Source organism: Aspergillus mulundensis (genome assembly GCF_003369625.1).
Source record: "Aspergillus mulundensis strain DSM 5745 chromosome Unknown scaffold_6, whole genome shotgun sequence".
Classification (NCBI taxonomy): Eukaryota; Fungi; Ascomycota; class Eurotiomycetes; order Eurotiales; family Aspergillaceae; genus Aspergillus; species Aspergillus mulundensis.
Window position 1 is genome coordinate 1,594,842 of NW_020797894.1, and position 14,242 is coordinate 1,609,083.

General features: G+C 52.5%; 6 protein-coding genes across 6 annotated transcripts; 2 read left to right on the forward strand and 4 right to left on the reverse strand.

Moving 5' to 3' along the window:
* Nucleotides 1–316: 316 nt before the first annotated feature.
* Nucleotides 317–4,118, forward strand: DSM5745_06711 (uncharacterized protein; the record flags this gene model as incomplete). The annotated part of the gene is made up of 3 exons (XM_026748727.1): nucleotides 317–958; nucleotides 1,010–1,170; nucleotides 1,223–4,118. The coding sequence occupies 3 exons, from the start codon at nucleotides 317–319 to the stop codon at nucleotides 4,116–4,118; spliced, it is 3,699 nt and encodes a 1,232-aa protein (XP_026603031.1).
* A 345-nt stretch (nucleotides 4,119–4,463) lies between these two features.
* On the reverse strand, nucleotides 4,464–6,157 carry DSM5745_06712 (uncharacterized protein; the record flags this gene model as incomplete). Its single annotated transcript, XM_026748728.1, has 2 exons — nucleotides 4,464–5,582; nucleotides 5,666–6,157. The coding sequence occupies 2 exons, from the start codon at nucleotides 6,155–6,157 to the stop codon at nucleotides 4,464–4,466; spliced, it is 1,611 nt and encodes a 536-aa protein (XP_026603032.1).
* Nucleotides 6,158–6,728: 571 nt separating this feature from the next.
* DSM5745_06713 (uncharacterized protein) lies at nucleotides 6,729–7,685 on the reverse strand (the record flags this gene model as incomplete). Its single annotated transcript, XM_026748729.1, has 1 exon — nucleotides 6,729–7,685. One exon carries the CDS (start codon nucleotides 7,683–7,685, stop codon nucleotides 6,729–6,731), a length of 957 nt encoding a protein of 318 aa, XP_026603033.1.
* A 362-nt stretch (nucleotides 7,686–8,047) lies between these two features.
* DSM5745_06714 (allantoate permease family MFS transporter) lies at nucleotides 8,048–9,862 on the reverse strand (the record flags this gene model as incomplete). Its single annotated transcript, XM_026748730.1, has 7 exons — nucleotides 8,048–8,644; nucleotides 8,697–8,951; nucleotides 9,004–9,063; nucleotides 9,116–9,261; nucleotides 9,316–9,507; nucleotides 9,566–9,610; nucleotides 9,667–9,862. The coding sequence occupies 7 exons, from the start codon at nucleotides 9,860–9,862 to the stop codon at nucleotides 8,048–8,050; spliced, it is 1,491 nt and encodes a 496-aa protein (XP_026603034.1).
* Nucleotides 9,863–10,513: 651 nt separating this feature from the next.
* On the reverse strand, nucleotides 10,514–11,458 carry DSM5745_06715 (NmrA-like family protein; the record flags this gene model as incomplete). The annotated part of the gene is made up of 1 exon (XM_026748731.1): nucleotides 10,514–11,458. One exon carries the CDS (start codon nucleotides 11,456–11,458, stop codon nucleotides 10,514–10,516), a length of 945 nt encoding a protein of 314 aa, XP_026603035.1.
* Nucleotides 11,459–12,533: 1,075 nt separating this feature from the next.
* Nucleotides 12,534–14,196, forward strand: DSM5745_06716 (aminotransferase, class III; the record flags this gene model as incomplete). Its single annotated transcript, XM_026748732.1, has 5 exons — nucleotides 12,534–12,561; nucleotides 12,616–12,921; nucleotides 12,989–13,335; nucleotides 13,415–13,867; nucleotides 13,948–14,196. The coding sequence occupies 5 exons, from the start codon at nucleotides 12,534–12,536 to the stop codon at nucleotides 14,194–14,196; spliced, it is 1,383 nt and encodes a 460-aa protein (XP_026603036.1).
* Nucleotides 14,197–14,242: the final 46 nt, after the last annotated feature.

The following is a 14,242-nucleotide window of genomic DNA, read 5'->3' on the forward strand; positions in this document are numbered from 1 at the left end:
CTGGTCTGCGGCGGAGTGTCCCTTTGCGCTTATCGTCTCGTCTGTGTCCCTTATCGGATCGCCCACCATCCCCTCCGTGTTCCTTCCCTCATCCTCATCTTTTGCCCGCCAACGACCTCACGCCTTCCTTCTCCTTGTCTGCGCACCTGCTACAACTCTCCATGGAAGACTGAGTTGCGACTGCCGCAATTATCTGTTTACAGTAAGTATATCAGCATCAGCTCTCTCGTCCGCATTCCCTCTCTCCTCTTCCCTCTCCAACAATCCGCATCCCAAATCTTCTCACATGTTTAACGTTCCAAAACGAATCTTAACCATGTATCAAGCTAATCCTCAGCTGGCAGTTACTGTCTTTCTTATCCTCATCCTCATTGCACTCCAAGACGTCTGGGTCTTTCTCTTCAACCTCTCCTTCCTCGTCGCACGCTACGGCGTGTACTTCATCGTCTCCTTTTACCTCCTCGCATTCGCGCTACACCTCCTCAAGCCTATTGTAGCCAGGATGGATCAGAAGGTGAGGGACATACTCGAGGCGCTGAAGGACAGCAAGCTGTCGGTCGACGCCAAGGCGACCCGTCTACTTGCTTTGAAGTCCGACATCAAGCAGAAGAATGTTTCGGAGAAAGCAGTGCCTTTGATCTTTGAGTGCTTGCGACATGCAATAGCCTCACCTTTCCACGCCCTCTACTCGGCGGGATTCTCGACTCTCGGCCATTTCATGAAACGCATGTATATTCAAGGACTCCACCGACTCGTCGCCGCCTACTCCGAACGGCTTCTCGCCACTCTCATGGACCGCATGGGTGATAACAAGGACCGCATCAGGTACCAGACTACCCATGCCTTGGCCGACATGTGGGAAGGCGCCGGCCCGCAAATCGAGAGTCTTGTCATCGGCATTGGCCTCCAGGGAAAGAATCCCTACCAAAAACTTTCTTGTCTCAATTTGATCTCGCTCGTAAGTTGCCTTCGATCCGCCTCTTGACCATGATCTGACTGTCCACTGCAGACACTCACCCATGCGGACGTTACCGTCCAGAAAGCGGAGAATGCTGCCATGCATGCAGACCTTATGGCTAAAGGTTACACTCCACATATCATCGGATGCGTCGAGGACGCTGATCCCTCTGTCCGCCAAAATGCGCGACAGCTACTCGTACAGATGTTCAGGTAAGCCTTTCATCGGTCGTTTGTTATTTGCCCGGCGACTAATCCCGCATAGCGGCGAGCGTGACGACATCAAGCACGAGCTGAAGTTGGCACTTGAAGAGCACAAGGTTAGACAGTCATATGCGAGGGAGATCCTTGCTGGTATCGGGCTTGATCCCGACCATTACGACGAAAACCAGTCTTCTCGTCCATTCTCAATGCAGCCGAGAGCACCCTCCCGAGCTGCTACTGCTTCCCGCGCAGCATCGCGGGCTGGCATGCGTGCTCCTTCACGAGCCGCCGTTTCACGGGCTGCTTCACGAGCTGAGATCTCTCGTGCGCCTTCACGAGCTGACACACTCGTCGAACGTTCTGGCACGGCTGTCGCTCATCGTGATGCTACTCCGGCCGACGATGACGCTCCTGTTCTGTATCATCCGCAGCCTGTTCGAACCTCTCCTGTTACTAGCGACATGATTACCGCCACTGATCATGAAACCGTCTTCGCGGAATCTATTACCGCTACCGACTATCATACCGAAGAATCGGTCAAGGGTAAGCTTGCTCCTCTACTCCAACTTCATGGTCTTCCGGAATCTGACAATCGACTAGGCAAGCCTGTTACCGTGCGTCCAACCCCGAAGCCGGTTAACACCACGAAAGCCAACGCAAAGAAAGCGTCTTCGGTCGACAGGCAGGTTGTGCCTGCAACTCCGGGACGTGCTCCCAAACAATCCGGTCGCGACGCTGAGCCTCTCGATGTTCAGCCTTACGATCTCGGCTCTGCCCAGGACCTTGAACGGTTGCAGCTTACCATGGCTCCTTTTTTCGAGGGCAAAGAGACGGAGATGAACTTTTCGAGGCGTGAAGAGTACACCATCTTGATCCGCCGAATCACTCACGGAAACGCGCCACAGAAGTGGCCTAAGTTCTACTTTGGCTTCGTCAAGGAGACCCTCACCTTTATTTTTATCACGGCCCATTCCGGTCGGACGACTTTGCAAACCGCTGGCCTTCGAACGGTCCAGTCGCTTGCCCGCGTCAACAAGACAAAACTCGACCCGCTGATTCACATCATTTTGCAGAATGTGCTGAAGCTTGCTTCGAACGCGAAGGGCATCACTTCGCAAAACAGCAACATGACTATCATCGCTATCCTCGAGAACGTGACGTGCAATCAGCGCGTGCTAGGCTACATCTTGAGCGCCGCGAAGGAGAAGAACCAGAGTTTGCGCATCTATTCCGCGAACTGGCTTGGAATCATCATCGATGGCCAGTCTCGCCACAAGACTCACTCTGAAGGAGTGACCCAGATCGCGTCATGTATCCAGGGCGGCATTGAGGATTCCAAAGAAGACATTCGAAAGGCGTACCGCCACACCTTTGTCCGCTTCTCTGGCGTTTTCCCGATGCAAGCCAAAAAGGTGCTGAATGCACTGCCACCGAAAACCCAACAATTGATTGAAAAGGACATGTCCCAGAACACCAAGGATGATTCTGGCGCCTTGTCTGATCCATTCGTTTCGACCACTGCCGCGACTACTGCCGCGACCACGCCAGCGCGCGCGCCCGCGAAGAGACCTGTGCCGAAAAAGCCTGTTTCAACCTTGTCGGCAGCGCCCATGCGGCCCAAGCCCCCGCGCCCAGCGACCGCGGCCGGATTTCAGAAGAAGGAGAATGAGAGCCCACGAAAGCACCAGTGTCGGATTCCTGGACCTGGACCGGAACTTTCTACACCGTTAACTCGCCGAAGGCAGAAGAGTGACCCACTGCAGGATGCCAGTCCGGCAAAGAGCAAGTGGGTAGCCCCTGTGCCCGCAATCGGCAACGCAGACAACGACGACCGTCCGTTCGGGACCCTGGTCGTTCCCAGAAAACGTCCCAGTACAAGCGAGGGACAGCAGGCAGAGAAAGTGGAGAAGGCGGACATGGCCGGACATGTCACCGAGAGCTCGGCCGACGCGCATCGGGTCATGGCCTCATGGGGCAGGCTCGCGCACGAGAAGGAGTTCACTAATCAGAACGTGGTTGATGTAAAGCCAAGGAAGGTGTCGATTTCCGAGGAGATAATCGCGTCCGCACCATGGCCGAAGCCGGAAGCCAAGGAGCGCCTGTCGCGGACCCCCAGCCCCGAGCGCGACTATGTTGATTCGACGGCCGTATCGAAAACCCCTTTGCCAAAGCGGAACGTGACTCTTTGGTCGCAGAACGCCACCAATGCCCACGAGATACTTTTGAAGGGGATTGAGCGAATTCAGGCGAGGACCATGGCCACAGACGGATTCCGAAAGCTGCAAGGCTTGATCCAATACCACCCCAAGCTGTTTGATGACGAGGAGCAATTCGCTGTGCTGTTGATCGGATTGCTTGATGAGTTGGCGGCCCAGGCACCACCGAGCAAGACTGTGCTGTCTTTCGGAACGGTGGCGGACCACAAGACTCAGGTCCTGTATACTGTGAAGTGCATGTTTGAGAACTTCAGGCAGTTTTTTGCGCCGTACTACCCTCGCACTGTTACGGCGTTGTTGGATGCGGAGAGATCGGCGGACACGGGAGGTCACTTAGTCAAGGCCATTGAGAACTTTATCGATGACGTGGTTGAGGCTTCGAAGGCGCAGTATGGGATCATCGATGGCGTTGTTACCCACCTTCTGCCCATTGTCCGGAGCGAGGCTGGCGCGACCGAGCACAGGATGCTTCGAAAGAGCTTGGATGTCATCACGCAAGGTCTGGCTAGCATGAACGAGCAGTTGAAGGAGCTTCCAAGTGATCAGATGGAGCGTCTTGGAGAGTTTGTAAGGAGTGTGATGACGCTTCCGGCCGTGGCCGTTAAGCGGAGGATCTTTGCGCTTTGCATCACCCTGCGTGAGATGGTGGACGACGAGCGATTCTGGGAGATTGTGGGATCGAAGAACAAGGGTGTCGACGGTCTTCTGTTCTACTACCAGACGAAGCAGGCAGCGCAGTGAGGGAACGATGGAAAGGAGTTTTGGACATTGTATGATCTGATCGGTTTTTGGGTGGTCTGCAACAAAAAGGAGTTTCGTGGTTCGCGGCTTTTTGGACATGGTTTGCTTTTTGGTGATCTGCAAAAGGAGTTTGTTGCTTTTTCTCGGACGCGGTCCTGTTTTGGGTTTCGATGCTGTATATACCTTATTCTGCTGTTACTGTTTTTTGTTGTTGCTTTTGCATCACTGTATACCCTACGAGAGCATGGTTTAGTATAGCATCGCTTGAATAGCTACTCGGATAGCTGAATGAAATTGTTAAACTTAACTGTCGATTCTCTCATAGATTCTAGAGCTAGAGTACATTCAGTTCGGGAAAATCGTCATTTCGTCCCAATGCATAAACTCATCCTCGGTCTCATCAGGATCATGATACTCATGCATCTCCAGATCGCCGTCTAATCGCGGGGTATGAAAGAGGCGCGAGCTATGCGTATCTTGGTCATTCGTTGCAGGTATTGGGGCTGCTGGGACTTGAAGACCTGGATCTGGTCTCTGTGGACTGTTGATCTGGTTGTTCTGCTGCGGCCGCTGTTGTTGGTGCTGCAGCCTGCTATTTAGGGCTAGTTCTCCTGGGTGGCCGTCGCGCGGGTTCGACATCCTAGCAGACGAGCTCCCAGGCAAAAGCGATTGCCGGTCTTGACGCACAGAGTTTTCAGGTAGCTGTCTTCGTGATTCCGCGCCGTGATGCATTTCCTTATCGACTGTTTCGTTGTACTGTTCGAGCCATCTCCTAGCCGTGACGGAGTCGCGGTTGTGGCGGATGGGTCGAGGTGAGTCGCTAGTCGGTGAGTCTCCGAGCCAGTTTGAGTATGCATCCTTGAAGGCATGGGGTGTTTCTGGTTGTGAGTTAGGAGTTGTGGGGGACGTTGAAGGTTGCGCTTCGTTGGACTCGAAGGGAACGATATTAGGACCGGGAGCTCCATCCAAGCCAAACATTCCAAAAGGCGTCTCGGTCTCTAGAGTCCGAATAAAGGCAATGTCGTTCCCCCAAGTCCCCGCAAACTTGGCCTCGATTCCTCGTTTGCGCAGGAAAGTCTGCGCGATCTTGAGCTCGGCCCGTCCGCAGGCAAAGAAGTCTACCTCCGGCTCGATGTATTCTCTCAACCCGCGGAACGTCTGACGAGAAACCTTCCGGAAGGCAAGCTGATAAGATCGGCTTTGGTTCCTGAAACTGTTGTCTATCCTCGCTAGGTCATTTAGTTGCTTTTCCCGCATTGCATCCAGATGCTTGTTTTCCGACTCTTCTTGGCTCCGGCGGTCGCTCAAAGTATCTTCGATGGCATCGCGCTCGGCGGTTGTCAGGCCGAGCATACGGCACACGGCAGGGTAGCTGAAGCGCTCTAAGAGGTTCTGAAATATCTCGGCTTTCATTCGGTATGAGAGGTCGGACCAGATGGGATCTAGAAGTGCTGTTGGAGGAGTCTGGAATAGATGTGTTAGTGGACGCTTTCTATACCGGTAGAATGCCTGGTCAGAAGTTGCGCGGGATCAGGCAGTCCACTCACCTGAGTTTTGCCGGTCACCATACTCTCCAGATCAGTATCCTCCATGTCCATACCACCAGCAGCATCCTGATCCGCAGCGGCCATGCTCGCCATGTTGCTCACCCAGACGGGATTGAGGTCCCCATTGCTTGCCATGTGGTTGTCAAGCTGGTCCGGCGGTATATCTTCCACATGGGCATTCGGGGACGTATCTCGCTCGCTTTCGGGGTTCGTCAGTCTGCAGAGGTCGTCCAGGCTCCTCCTGATGTTCCTTCGAATGGGTCCATTGTGCCTGTCCTCGTCGCTGCCTTCCTGCTGAGTGTTGTGGTCCTGTCTAGAAGTCCGTGGCGTATCGAGCGTCGGGAATGCGGCGGGGGGTAGGTTCGGGTTGTATTCAACTAACGGCGGCCTTTCTGTGTCATCGCCGCGTAGTTTCCGAGACCTGGGGCCATACAGATGGTCTGGGCTGAAGCGCTGAGGCAGGCGGATGGTCTTTCGGAGGTTCATGTGCATTGTGTTGAGGCTCGCTGGTTGCGCTTCTTGCCCGCTTGAGAGGGCGTAAGGCGATGATATGGTAAAAGTGAGAGACGAGAAGATAAGGAGTGGCTGTTGATGATGATGACAAACGAATGTAGTGAATGAGTGTTATGTGGTATAGATAGAGATCTAGGAGTTGTTGCTGTTACCATCGATGCTTAAGCGAAAGAGTAGCAAGATATAGAGTGTAGGTAGCAAGGAGTTGTGCAGAACCGAAGCTTTGGTCCATGGCTATGAAGAAGAAGAAGGAAAATAAGGAAGTAGCGGGAGCTCAGGAGGTGTTATACCAGAATTCACTTGTTGTGTGAAGGACTGACTACCTGCCCCGGCATGGTGGGAGCGTTGCCTCCTCTTCCTAATTTCACTGCTACTATTCACTAAAGTCCCAATTAGAATATTCCTTTCGCGGCCAATTCCTGGCGCCCGGCCAACACATGCATTGGTTATATGGCTAAAGAGAATAAAAGATACAGAGAAACGAAAGGCCGTAAAGCATCACCGAGATCGGGGTATCTCCTCAGGCGAAGAAATCAAATTCGTAGCGCAGCTATTCCCAGCGATCCTGAAATGGTGCCGTAGGTTTCCTCTCCATTTCCTCGCCATCAAAATCCATCACTTCGTCCTCCTCCTGATCGGCAAAGCTCCGCTTCTTCGAGAGCGTCACCACCGGAGCGGCCAGAAACGAGTTCGCACCGACAGATCTGTTCGCATTTTCAACGTCCCGCTTCGCCTCCAAGAGCCCCTCGAACGCCAGCAGCATCGGCTTCAGACCGTCCTCGAAATCGATGCAGAACCGCTGAGAGTGAATAAAGTTCATCGCCTGGCCGAGCGACATATTAAGCATCACCATGCAGTAGGCCACTACGACCAGCGCGGACAGCCCGTTTCCAGTCTCGCAGAACACAAGGACTTTTTTCGGATTTGGCGCGCCGGGCACGAAGTCCGCTGTGGGATAGATATGGTCGTTGATGCGCCGTATTGCCTGCGGAAGCCTGGCGATGAGATCTTGCCCATCAGCGACGTCTAAAGAGTCCGCTTCAATCCCCACATCCGCAGCGGCTTTCTGGCCCGAGAAAAGTCGCGACTGTGCGAATCGTTTATCGCGTACACCCAGGAGCAACGTAATGCCTTCGTCTCGGAGCCACTGCTTTTCCGATAGGAAGCTCCATGGTCCTAGGTAGAGAAATGGTAATATCCGTTGTGCAGTGCGGCGCATGTTATACGACCACTCGGCCTCTGCTTGTGGTAGTGTGAAGATGCTGGGATCGACCTGCTGGAAAAACCCTGGACTGACGAATTCGCCTTCTCGAAAGGGATGTGTTCCGGACCCAACAGGCTCTGGGGCGACTTGGGAAAGGCCACTGTAATGGATGTCGGGGTAGTAATTGGGTGCGACTTTCTTCGTGTACTGATGATTTCGAATGTAGTTGGATTCAGCATTCCCTGAGATTGCCGTCTGTAAGCCCGACGTTACAGGTTCCATATTGCCGTTGGAAGATTCCATGTTCCTGGGAGTTGGCTCAGATGGTGTTGGGATGAAAGACGAGTTACTTCTGACACTTTATAAGACGAAGGACTCAATCCCGGCCTTTCCTTTTTCGGAATGGTTGCCTGAAACTCGAAGTGAATGCCTCAAGGGTTCTTTCACCAACAATTCTTTCTCAACTTTATTTTTGAGTATAAAGAAGGCCAGTGACTAAGAATCCTGTACTATTCATAGGGTGACTGATAGATTTGATCAAAGAGAATATTTATTGCTCATCATCAGACATGTCTTTCTGCGGAGGTCAAATCCGCAACCATAACCCCACTTAGCATTCCAAGGTTCAACACATTCACCCATAAAATAAAAGACCCAAGGCTGTTTCATGTCTGAAAGATCCATCGAGGATCCTTGTCACCTTGGAACTCGCCCTCCGCATCACCAATGTCACCCATTAGCGCTTGAAGACCTTCACGTTCTCTAATCTCAGCCTTCTTGGCGTTCTCGCGGTTGAGGACCTGCCACAAAATGTATACCACGATGATATTTGCCACGAGATACCCTAACGAGAATCCATGCCCCAGGTAGTATCGGGGGCTCGTTTCCGTTCGGTATAGCTGTGTTCCAATGACAGCTCCGAGGTTACCAATAGAAATTTGCATAGCGTTGGCAATGGCTCGCTTTGTCTGGCCAGAGACATTGTTGGCCGGCCAAGATAGGACGATTGCCACGGCAGGATATATGCCTGCACAGCAAAAGAATGTCCCGGTATATGAAACACCTGGCTTTCGACCGGCGAGGAGAATGATGTAACCAATGCAAGCAAACGCTGACGAGCCCATGATATATGGAGCCCGTCGCTTGGTGCGCTCAGACAGGATAGCCACAGTAATCGTCGTCACGAACCCCAAAGCATAAGGAGGCACAGTGAGAAGCTGAGCCTTGGCTGCGCTGTAGCCGAGTTCCTTGATAATGGTAGGCTTATTTAAGTTTAGCAACGCAGGCTGAAAACCGGACATAAGGGAGGCCTACCAGGAATAAGGACAAGGTATATAAGGGAAGGGACATTGAGTGGAAGCCGAGTCCATATAGCCAGACTTTGGGGTCCTTGACGGCATCCATAACAGCCGCCCATGAGAATTTCTCCTCGCGCGTAGCATCGCTATCGTTCTTTAGGCGGAAGATGATGAAGCTGCGTTCCTTCTCCGACAAGAACTCCGCGGTAGCTGGGTAATTATAGACCCATAGGTACGCAATAACGGACATCACTACCGTGAGCAATCCTTCCTGCGCCCAGTTAGTATACTGCTATCCGTCTGATGTGCCATTTGCTGCATACCAGGATAAAGATCCACCGCCAACCCGCGTAACCTCCGACACCGTCCATATGCGCAATTCCCTGAAAGAAAATCAATATGTTGCGCCAGGCAGAGTAGATCTGGAGTACAAACCCATGCAAGAATTCCACCAAAAGCACCTGCAAGGGACGCAGCACTAAAGAACAATGCCACGCGGTAGTGCTGTTCGTTACGCTTGTACCACATGGACAGATAGAAGACGACTCCGGGGAATAGACCACTTTCGGCGATACCAAGCGCTTTATCACAGAAATGTTAGCGATGTCCGTCAACCTAACCATACTAGGGCATACCAGTTCGCGAGGTAAGATAGCCGGCATAGTTCTGCACTGTACCAAGAAGTGTAGCCACGATACCCCAAACCAAAGTGAGCGTCGGGAGCCATATCCGCGGAGTCGTTTTCTTGAGGATAATGTTGCAGGGGACTTCAAACACGACATAACCGATGAAGTATAGAGTCAACCCAGTGAGGTACATGTTCCCAGCTGTGGGAATATGCATCAGTATCTTCGCTCGACATTAGATTGAAATGGCCATTCGTACTCATGTTAACATCATCAGCTAAGCCTTCTAGACGAGCATTGCCAACTGTGAACAGCCTAGATTAGCACAGGTATCTGTCCAGCAAGATTTCCAATTCATACCATTACTCCGGTCAAGGAACGACAGAAGATACAATATCGTCAGAGGCGGAAGGAGTTTATAATCCAGCTTTCGAAGAAGCGATTTCTCGCTGATGTCGGCGAAGTCGTCTGCGACCTGGCTCTCTGCCGGAGAGCTGTCGAACTTTTCCCGATCAGGGCCCAAGTCGGAACCCTTTGCTTCCTTCAGGTCCGCCATTGTTCGCTAAGGGCACGCTAGACAGAAGAGTAATATGCGCGAACACCTGGGCAGCGTGGTTCTCCCCCAGGAGTAATGTGGAAGACCGGGTGAGATGAAAAGCTATCGTCACTCGACCACGGTTCATGGCGCATTCGAGGCCGATAGGGCATTTAAAGCTGTCAACGGTGCGTCGTGCATGGCGCACCGCACATGGCGGAAAGCACATCATCCTGGATACTGTTCACGCGATGATGGTGATGACGGCTGCGAATCGCAAAGGCCCAATCTCGTGGGGGCCTGGATCACAACAGGTCCTTAGCACGAGTCGATCTTTCAGTCTCCCATAACAGCAGGACCCGTTCAGCATTGAAGCCAATAAATTGAAGCGATCTGATTCGAAAGACCCTCCAGCGTGGGTGTTGCTGATGAGCAATATAGTACCCGCGATGGCGCGATGAGATAGAACCCCCGGCCTTTAACCGGCCGGGAGACTAATTGGGCTTAGCGTGCTTTCTATAGCTACAAGCCTACAACTTACAAGTTCTACTGCCAAGTCATTTGCACAGACAATGCTATTCCCACGCGACTAATCAATCTTTTTTGACAATGAGGAAATAGGTTGACTATGGATGAGCATCTCATCAGACACAGATAGAAGTGCAACATAGCTCAGGCGCCAAACTTGTCCTTGTTTAGCTCCACCCATTCGGAAAAGCGCATCGCTGGTCGCTTGAGATACCTCTCAACATTCCCTCTGATCTCTGGAGTTATTTCACCAACCCCTTCTCCCTTGTTCTCACTGTCCCTTGCGAATTGTCCTGTCACGATCCGGGCGATAAACTCAGGCATCCCGGACCTTTCAACCAACACTTGGATTTGTTCATCCGGGCTGACCTTTGTGAACTTCACCGGTTTGTTGATGACGCGTCCGATAACCTCAATGGCATCGACGACGGACAGGCCTATCTCTGGTCCAAACAAACAGACTGGAGATTCGTGCCCGCCTTCGTAAGCTCCCGCGAGGATTGTCCCGCAGACTGCACCAATATCTTCCGGCGAGATATAGTCAAATTTGCTGTCCGGGAACGCCCATTTTACTTCACCATCCTCGACAATCTGCCTCTGCCACCAGAGCGAGTTGTTTGCGAAAAATGCAGGCCGAACTGCAACGTATCCCTGCGACCCGAAAACACTTTCTAGCGAAAGCTCGACTTGAGCATGGGCGTATCCGCTGAAGTTATCTGGTTGGATCGCACGAAGATCGCCTTGCACACCAATGCTGCTCAGCATGACGATGCTTTCGATCCCTGCCGTTTTGAGTGCTTCGGCCGTGGAGAATAGATGGTCGGACGAGGCCCCCATGGCCGCGTAAATGAAGGCATGGGTAGCACCAGTCTTGGATACCGCATCGTGGACAGTATCTGGCTGGGTGAGGTCGGCTTGGACTCTTTCATATCCGGCATTTTGCTCTTCGGTGGCGCTCAAGCCGGGGACCGGTTTCGAGATGTTGCGCAAAGCAAGAAAGACTTTGGCACCGTGAGAGTGAGCGGTGCGAGCGGCAGCAGAACCTACGGCCCCTGTTGCGCCAAAGACGATGACCTTTCTGGGGCTCATGTTGGGGTTGGATGGGATTGGATGAGATGCTTCGTAAGTGATTGTGCTGGAAAGTATGGATATCTGCCAGACCCCGCTTCGCTTTATATCTTTGGTCTCTGCTGACGGTATCTTAGCAGGCGTTCCATGAGAGCACGAAAGACGTTTGTCAGCGACAGTGGGGAACGCATCTGTCAAAAGGGGCAGAGTACAACGTGATGTGCATCATAGCGCCTACATTAGTTGTGCTTTCTTCTCAAGGTTCGGGCCTCGGGCTTCGGCGTTGATTATTGCCTCGAATCGAGTACTGAGAGACAGAAATAAGCAGGGATTCGACTCGCAATTGAGTTGCGCATGGCTCTCGACTCAATATTACGTACGAATCACAGGGCTTTTACAGGGACAGACTGGCAAGCATGAAACAAGCTAACCTCTTTGTTCCCCCTTTGACGGCCACGGGCATGGTTGGTTTGTAGAATCGTCAGTTTCTTTGGATTTCGAGTCACTCAAACGGTCAGCTGCCAGCACTTCTGACACCGCATGGGCTCCATCTTTCCATGCTGGGATGACCCTTTGTGTTCCATACGGGCAAAGAAGGTCTTTATACAACGGCTGATTGGCGTTTATTTAGCGATAGCTGGATGTTGCATGAGGCGTTAATCCAATAAGCCGCCACGCGGATGTATTTTCCTGCGTTCCTCGTCAATTAAGCTTTTAACTTACGGTAATCTTACCGCCGTTTTAAAACCATGGCCCGTGATAATATTATAATGATTGTTTCAACTTTATACACGATCATCCGACTGGCATTAGATAAGCATTCCTACCCCCTTCGCCTCTCATATTACAGCAGCAGTGGTATACTTGAGTGGGGCAACCTGATTGGCCCGTGCTTACGGCGGGGTCAGCCAACCAGAGCCTCGGGTTCTCTACAGTTCTCCCCGGCTTTAGATAGCATTAGATCGCAGTTAGTGCTGTAGCCTCCAACCTGGCTATAAAGGCCTGCTTCTCCAACTGCCAACGGAGCAGAAACTAAAAGCCAAAGCAACTCTCTATCGGACTCGTCTTATAACGGATTTTCCACCAATTCCAGAAAATGAGCTTTGAAGCAAAAGCAAATACAGGTACAAACAAACAATCTATACTCCACCAAGCTCTCAATGACTGACAATCAGTAGCCCCTACCATGACAAGCGCCGTCCTCCATCGAGACACCCGCTTCGTTCCAAAAAAGGCTGTAGGCGGCAAAGGCAGCTACCTCCTCCTCGAAGACGGCACCAAGTTCCTCGACTCCACAGGCGGCGCAGCTGTTTCCTGTTTGGGCCATGGCCACGAGCAAGTCGCTCAAGCAATCATGGAGCAGTTCAAGAAAGTCGAGTACTGCCACACTGCGTTCTTCGGGACAGAGGCTTCCGAAGAGCTCGCCCGTTTGCTTGTCGACTCGACTGGCGGGAAGTTGTCCAAGCTGTTTGTCGTCAGCTCTGGTATGTCATTTCCTTATATTTTTCTTACTTCTGGTCTATCCTGGTCGTCTTTAACTCATTTCTCTAGGCTCTGAAGCCGTTGAAGCAGCACTCAAGCTCGCCCGCCAGTACTTCCTCGAACTCCCAACTCCCCAACCGCAACGAACACGCTTCATCGCCCGCAAACCCTCATACCACGGCACCACACTAGGCGCCCTAGCAGCTGGAGGCCACGTCCTCCGCCGCCAGCCCTTTGAGCCTATACTATCCCAAAACACTTCCCACGTCTCACCATGCTACGCCTACCGAGGCAAGAAAGACGGCGAGTCAGACGCGGATTACGTCGCCCGACTTGCGGACGAGCTGGATGCTGAATTCCAGCGAGTCGGTCCGGCTACCGTCTGCGCATTTATCGCGGAGCCTGTTGTTGGAGCGGTACGTTCTCTTGCCCTTTCTTTCCCTCTATACTGTCTTAATAGCGTGTGTGGCGGTGATACTGATACGCACTTAAAAGGCCCTAGGCTGCGTCCCCGCCGTACCAGGCTACTTCGCCGCCATGAAATCCGTCTGCGCGAAGCACGGCGCCCTCTTCATCCTTGACGAGGTCATGAGCGGCATGGGCCGCTGCGGTACGCTCCACGCCTGGGAACAAGAAGGCGTCGTGCCCGACCTCCAGACCATCGGGAAGGCGCTGGGCGGCGGATACGCGCCTGTTTCGGGCCTCCTGATCTCAGATAAGGTTGTACAGGTTATTGACAAGGGCACGGGTGCGTTTCGGCATGGCCAGACGTACCAGGGGCATCCGGTTTCCTGTGCGGCTGCGTTGGCGGTGCAGAGGGTTATTGCGGAGGAGAACCTGTTGGAGAATGTGAGGGTTATGGGGAAGTATTTGGAGGAGAGGTTGCGGGGGGCTCTTGGGGGAATGAAGTATGTTGGGGATATTCGGGGGAAAGGCTTGTTTTGGGGGGTAAGTTGTCTATTCATCCATAGAATCCTCACCTGGAGTATGCACGCGGAGTATAGATACTGACTATCTTTCAATGGCAGATCGAGTTTGTCAAAGACAAAGAGACGAAAGAACCCTTTGACCCGAAGACCGCGCTGGCGTTTAAGATCCAGGAGACAGGGTTGAAATCTGAGTTCGGCATCTCGCTGTATGGTTGCACGGGGACAGTCGATGGCATTCGCGGCGACCACGTTATCATTTCCCCAGCTTATAATACTACGAAGGAGGAGATTGACATTATCGTCGACACGACCGCAAAGGTCCTTGGCGAGGTCTTTGCTCAGGTTTAGGGCTCCGGGGGGTTGCGTTGAATTTGGTTACTGATTAGGGTTGGGA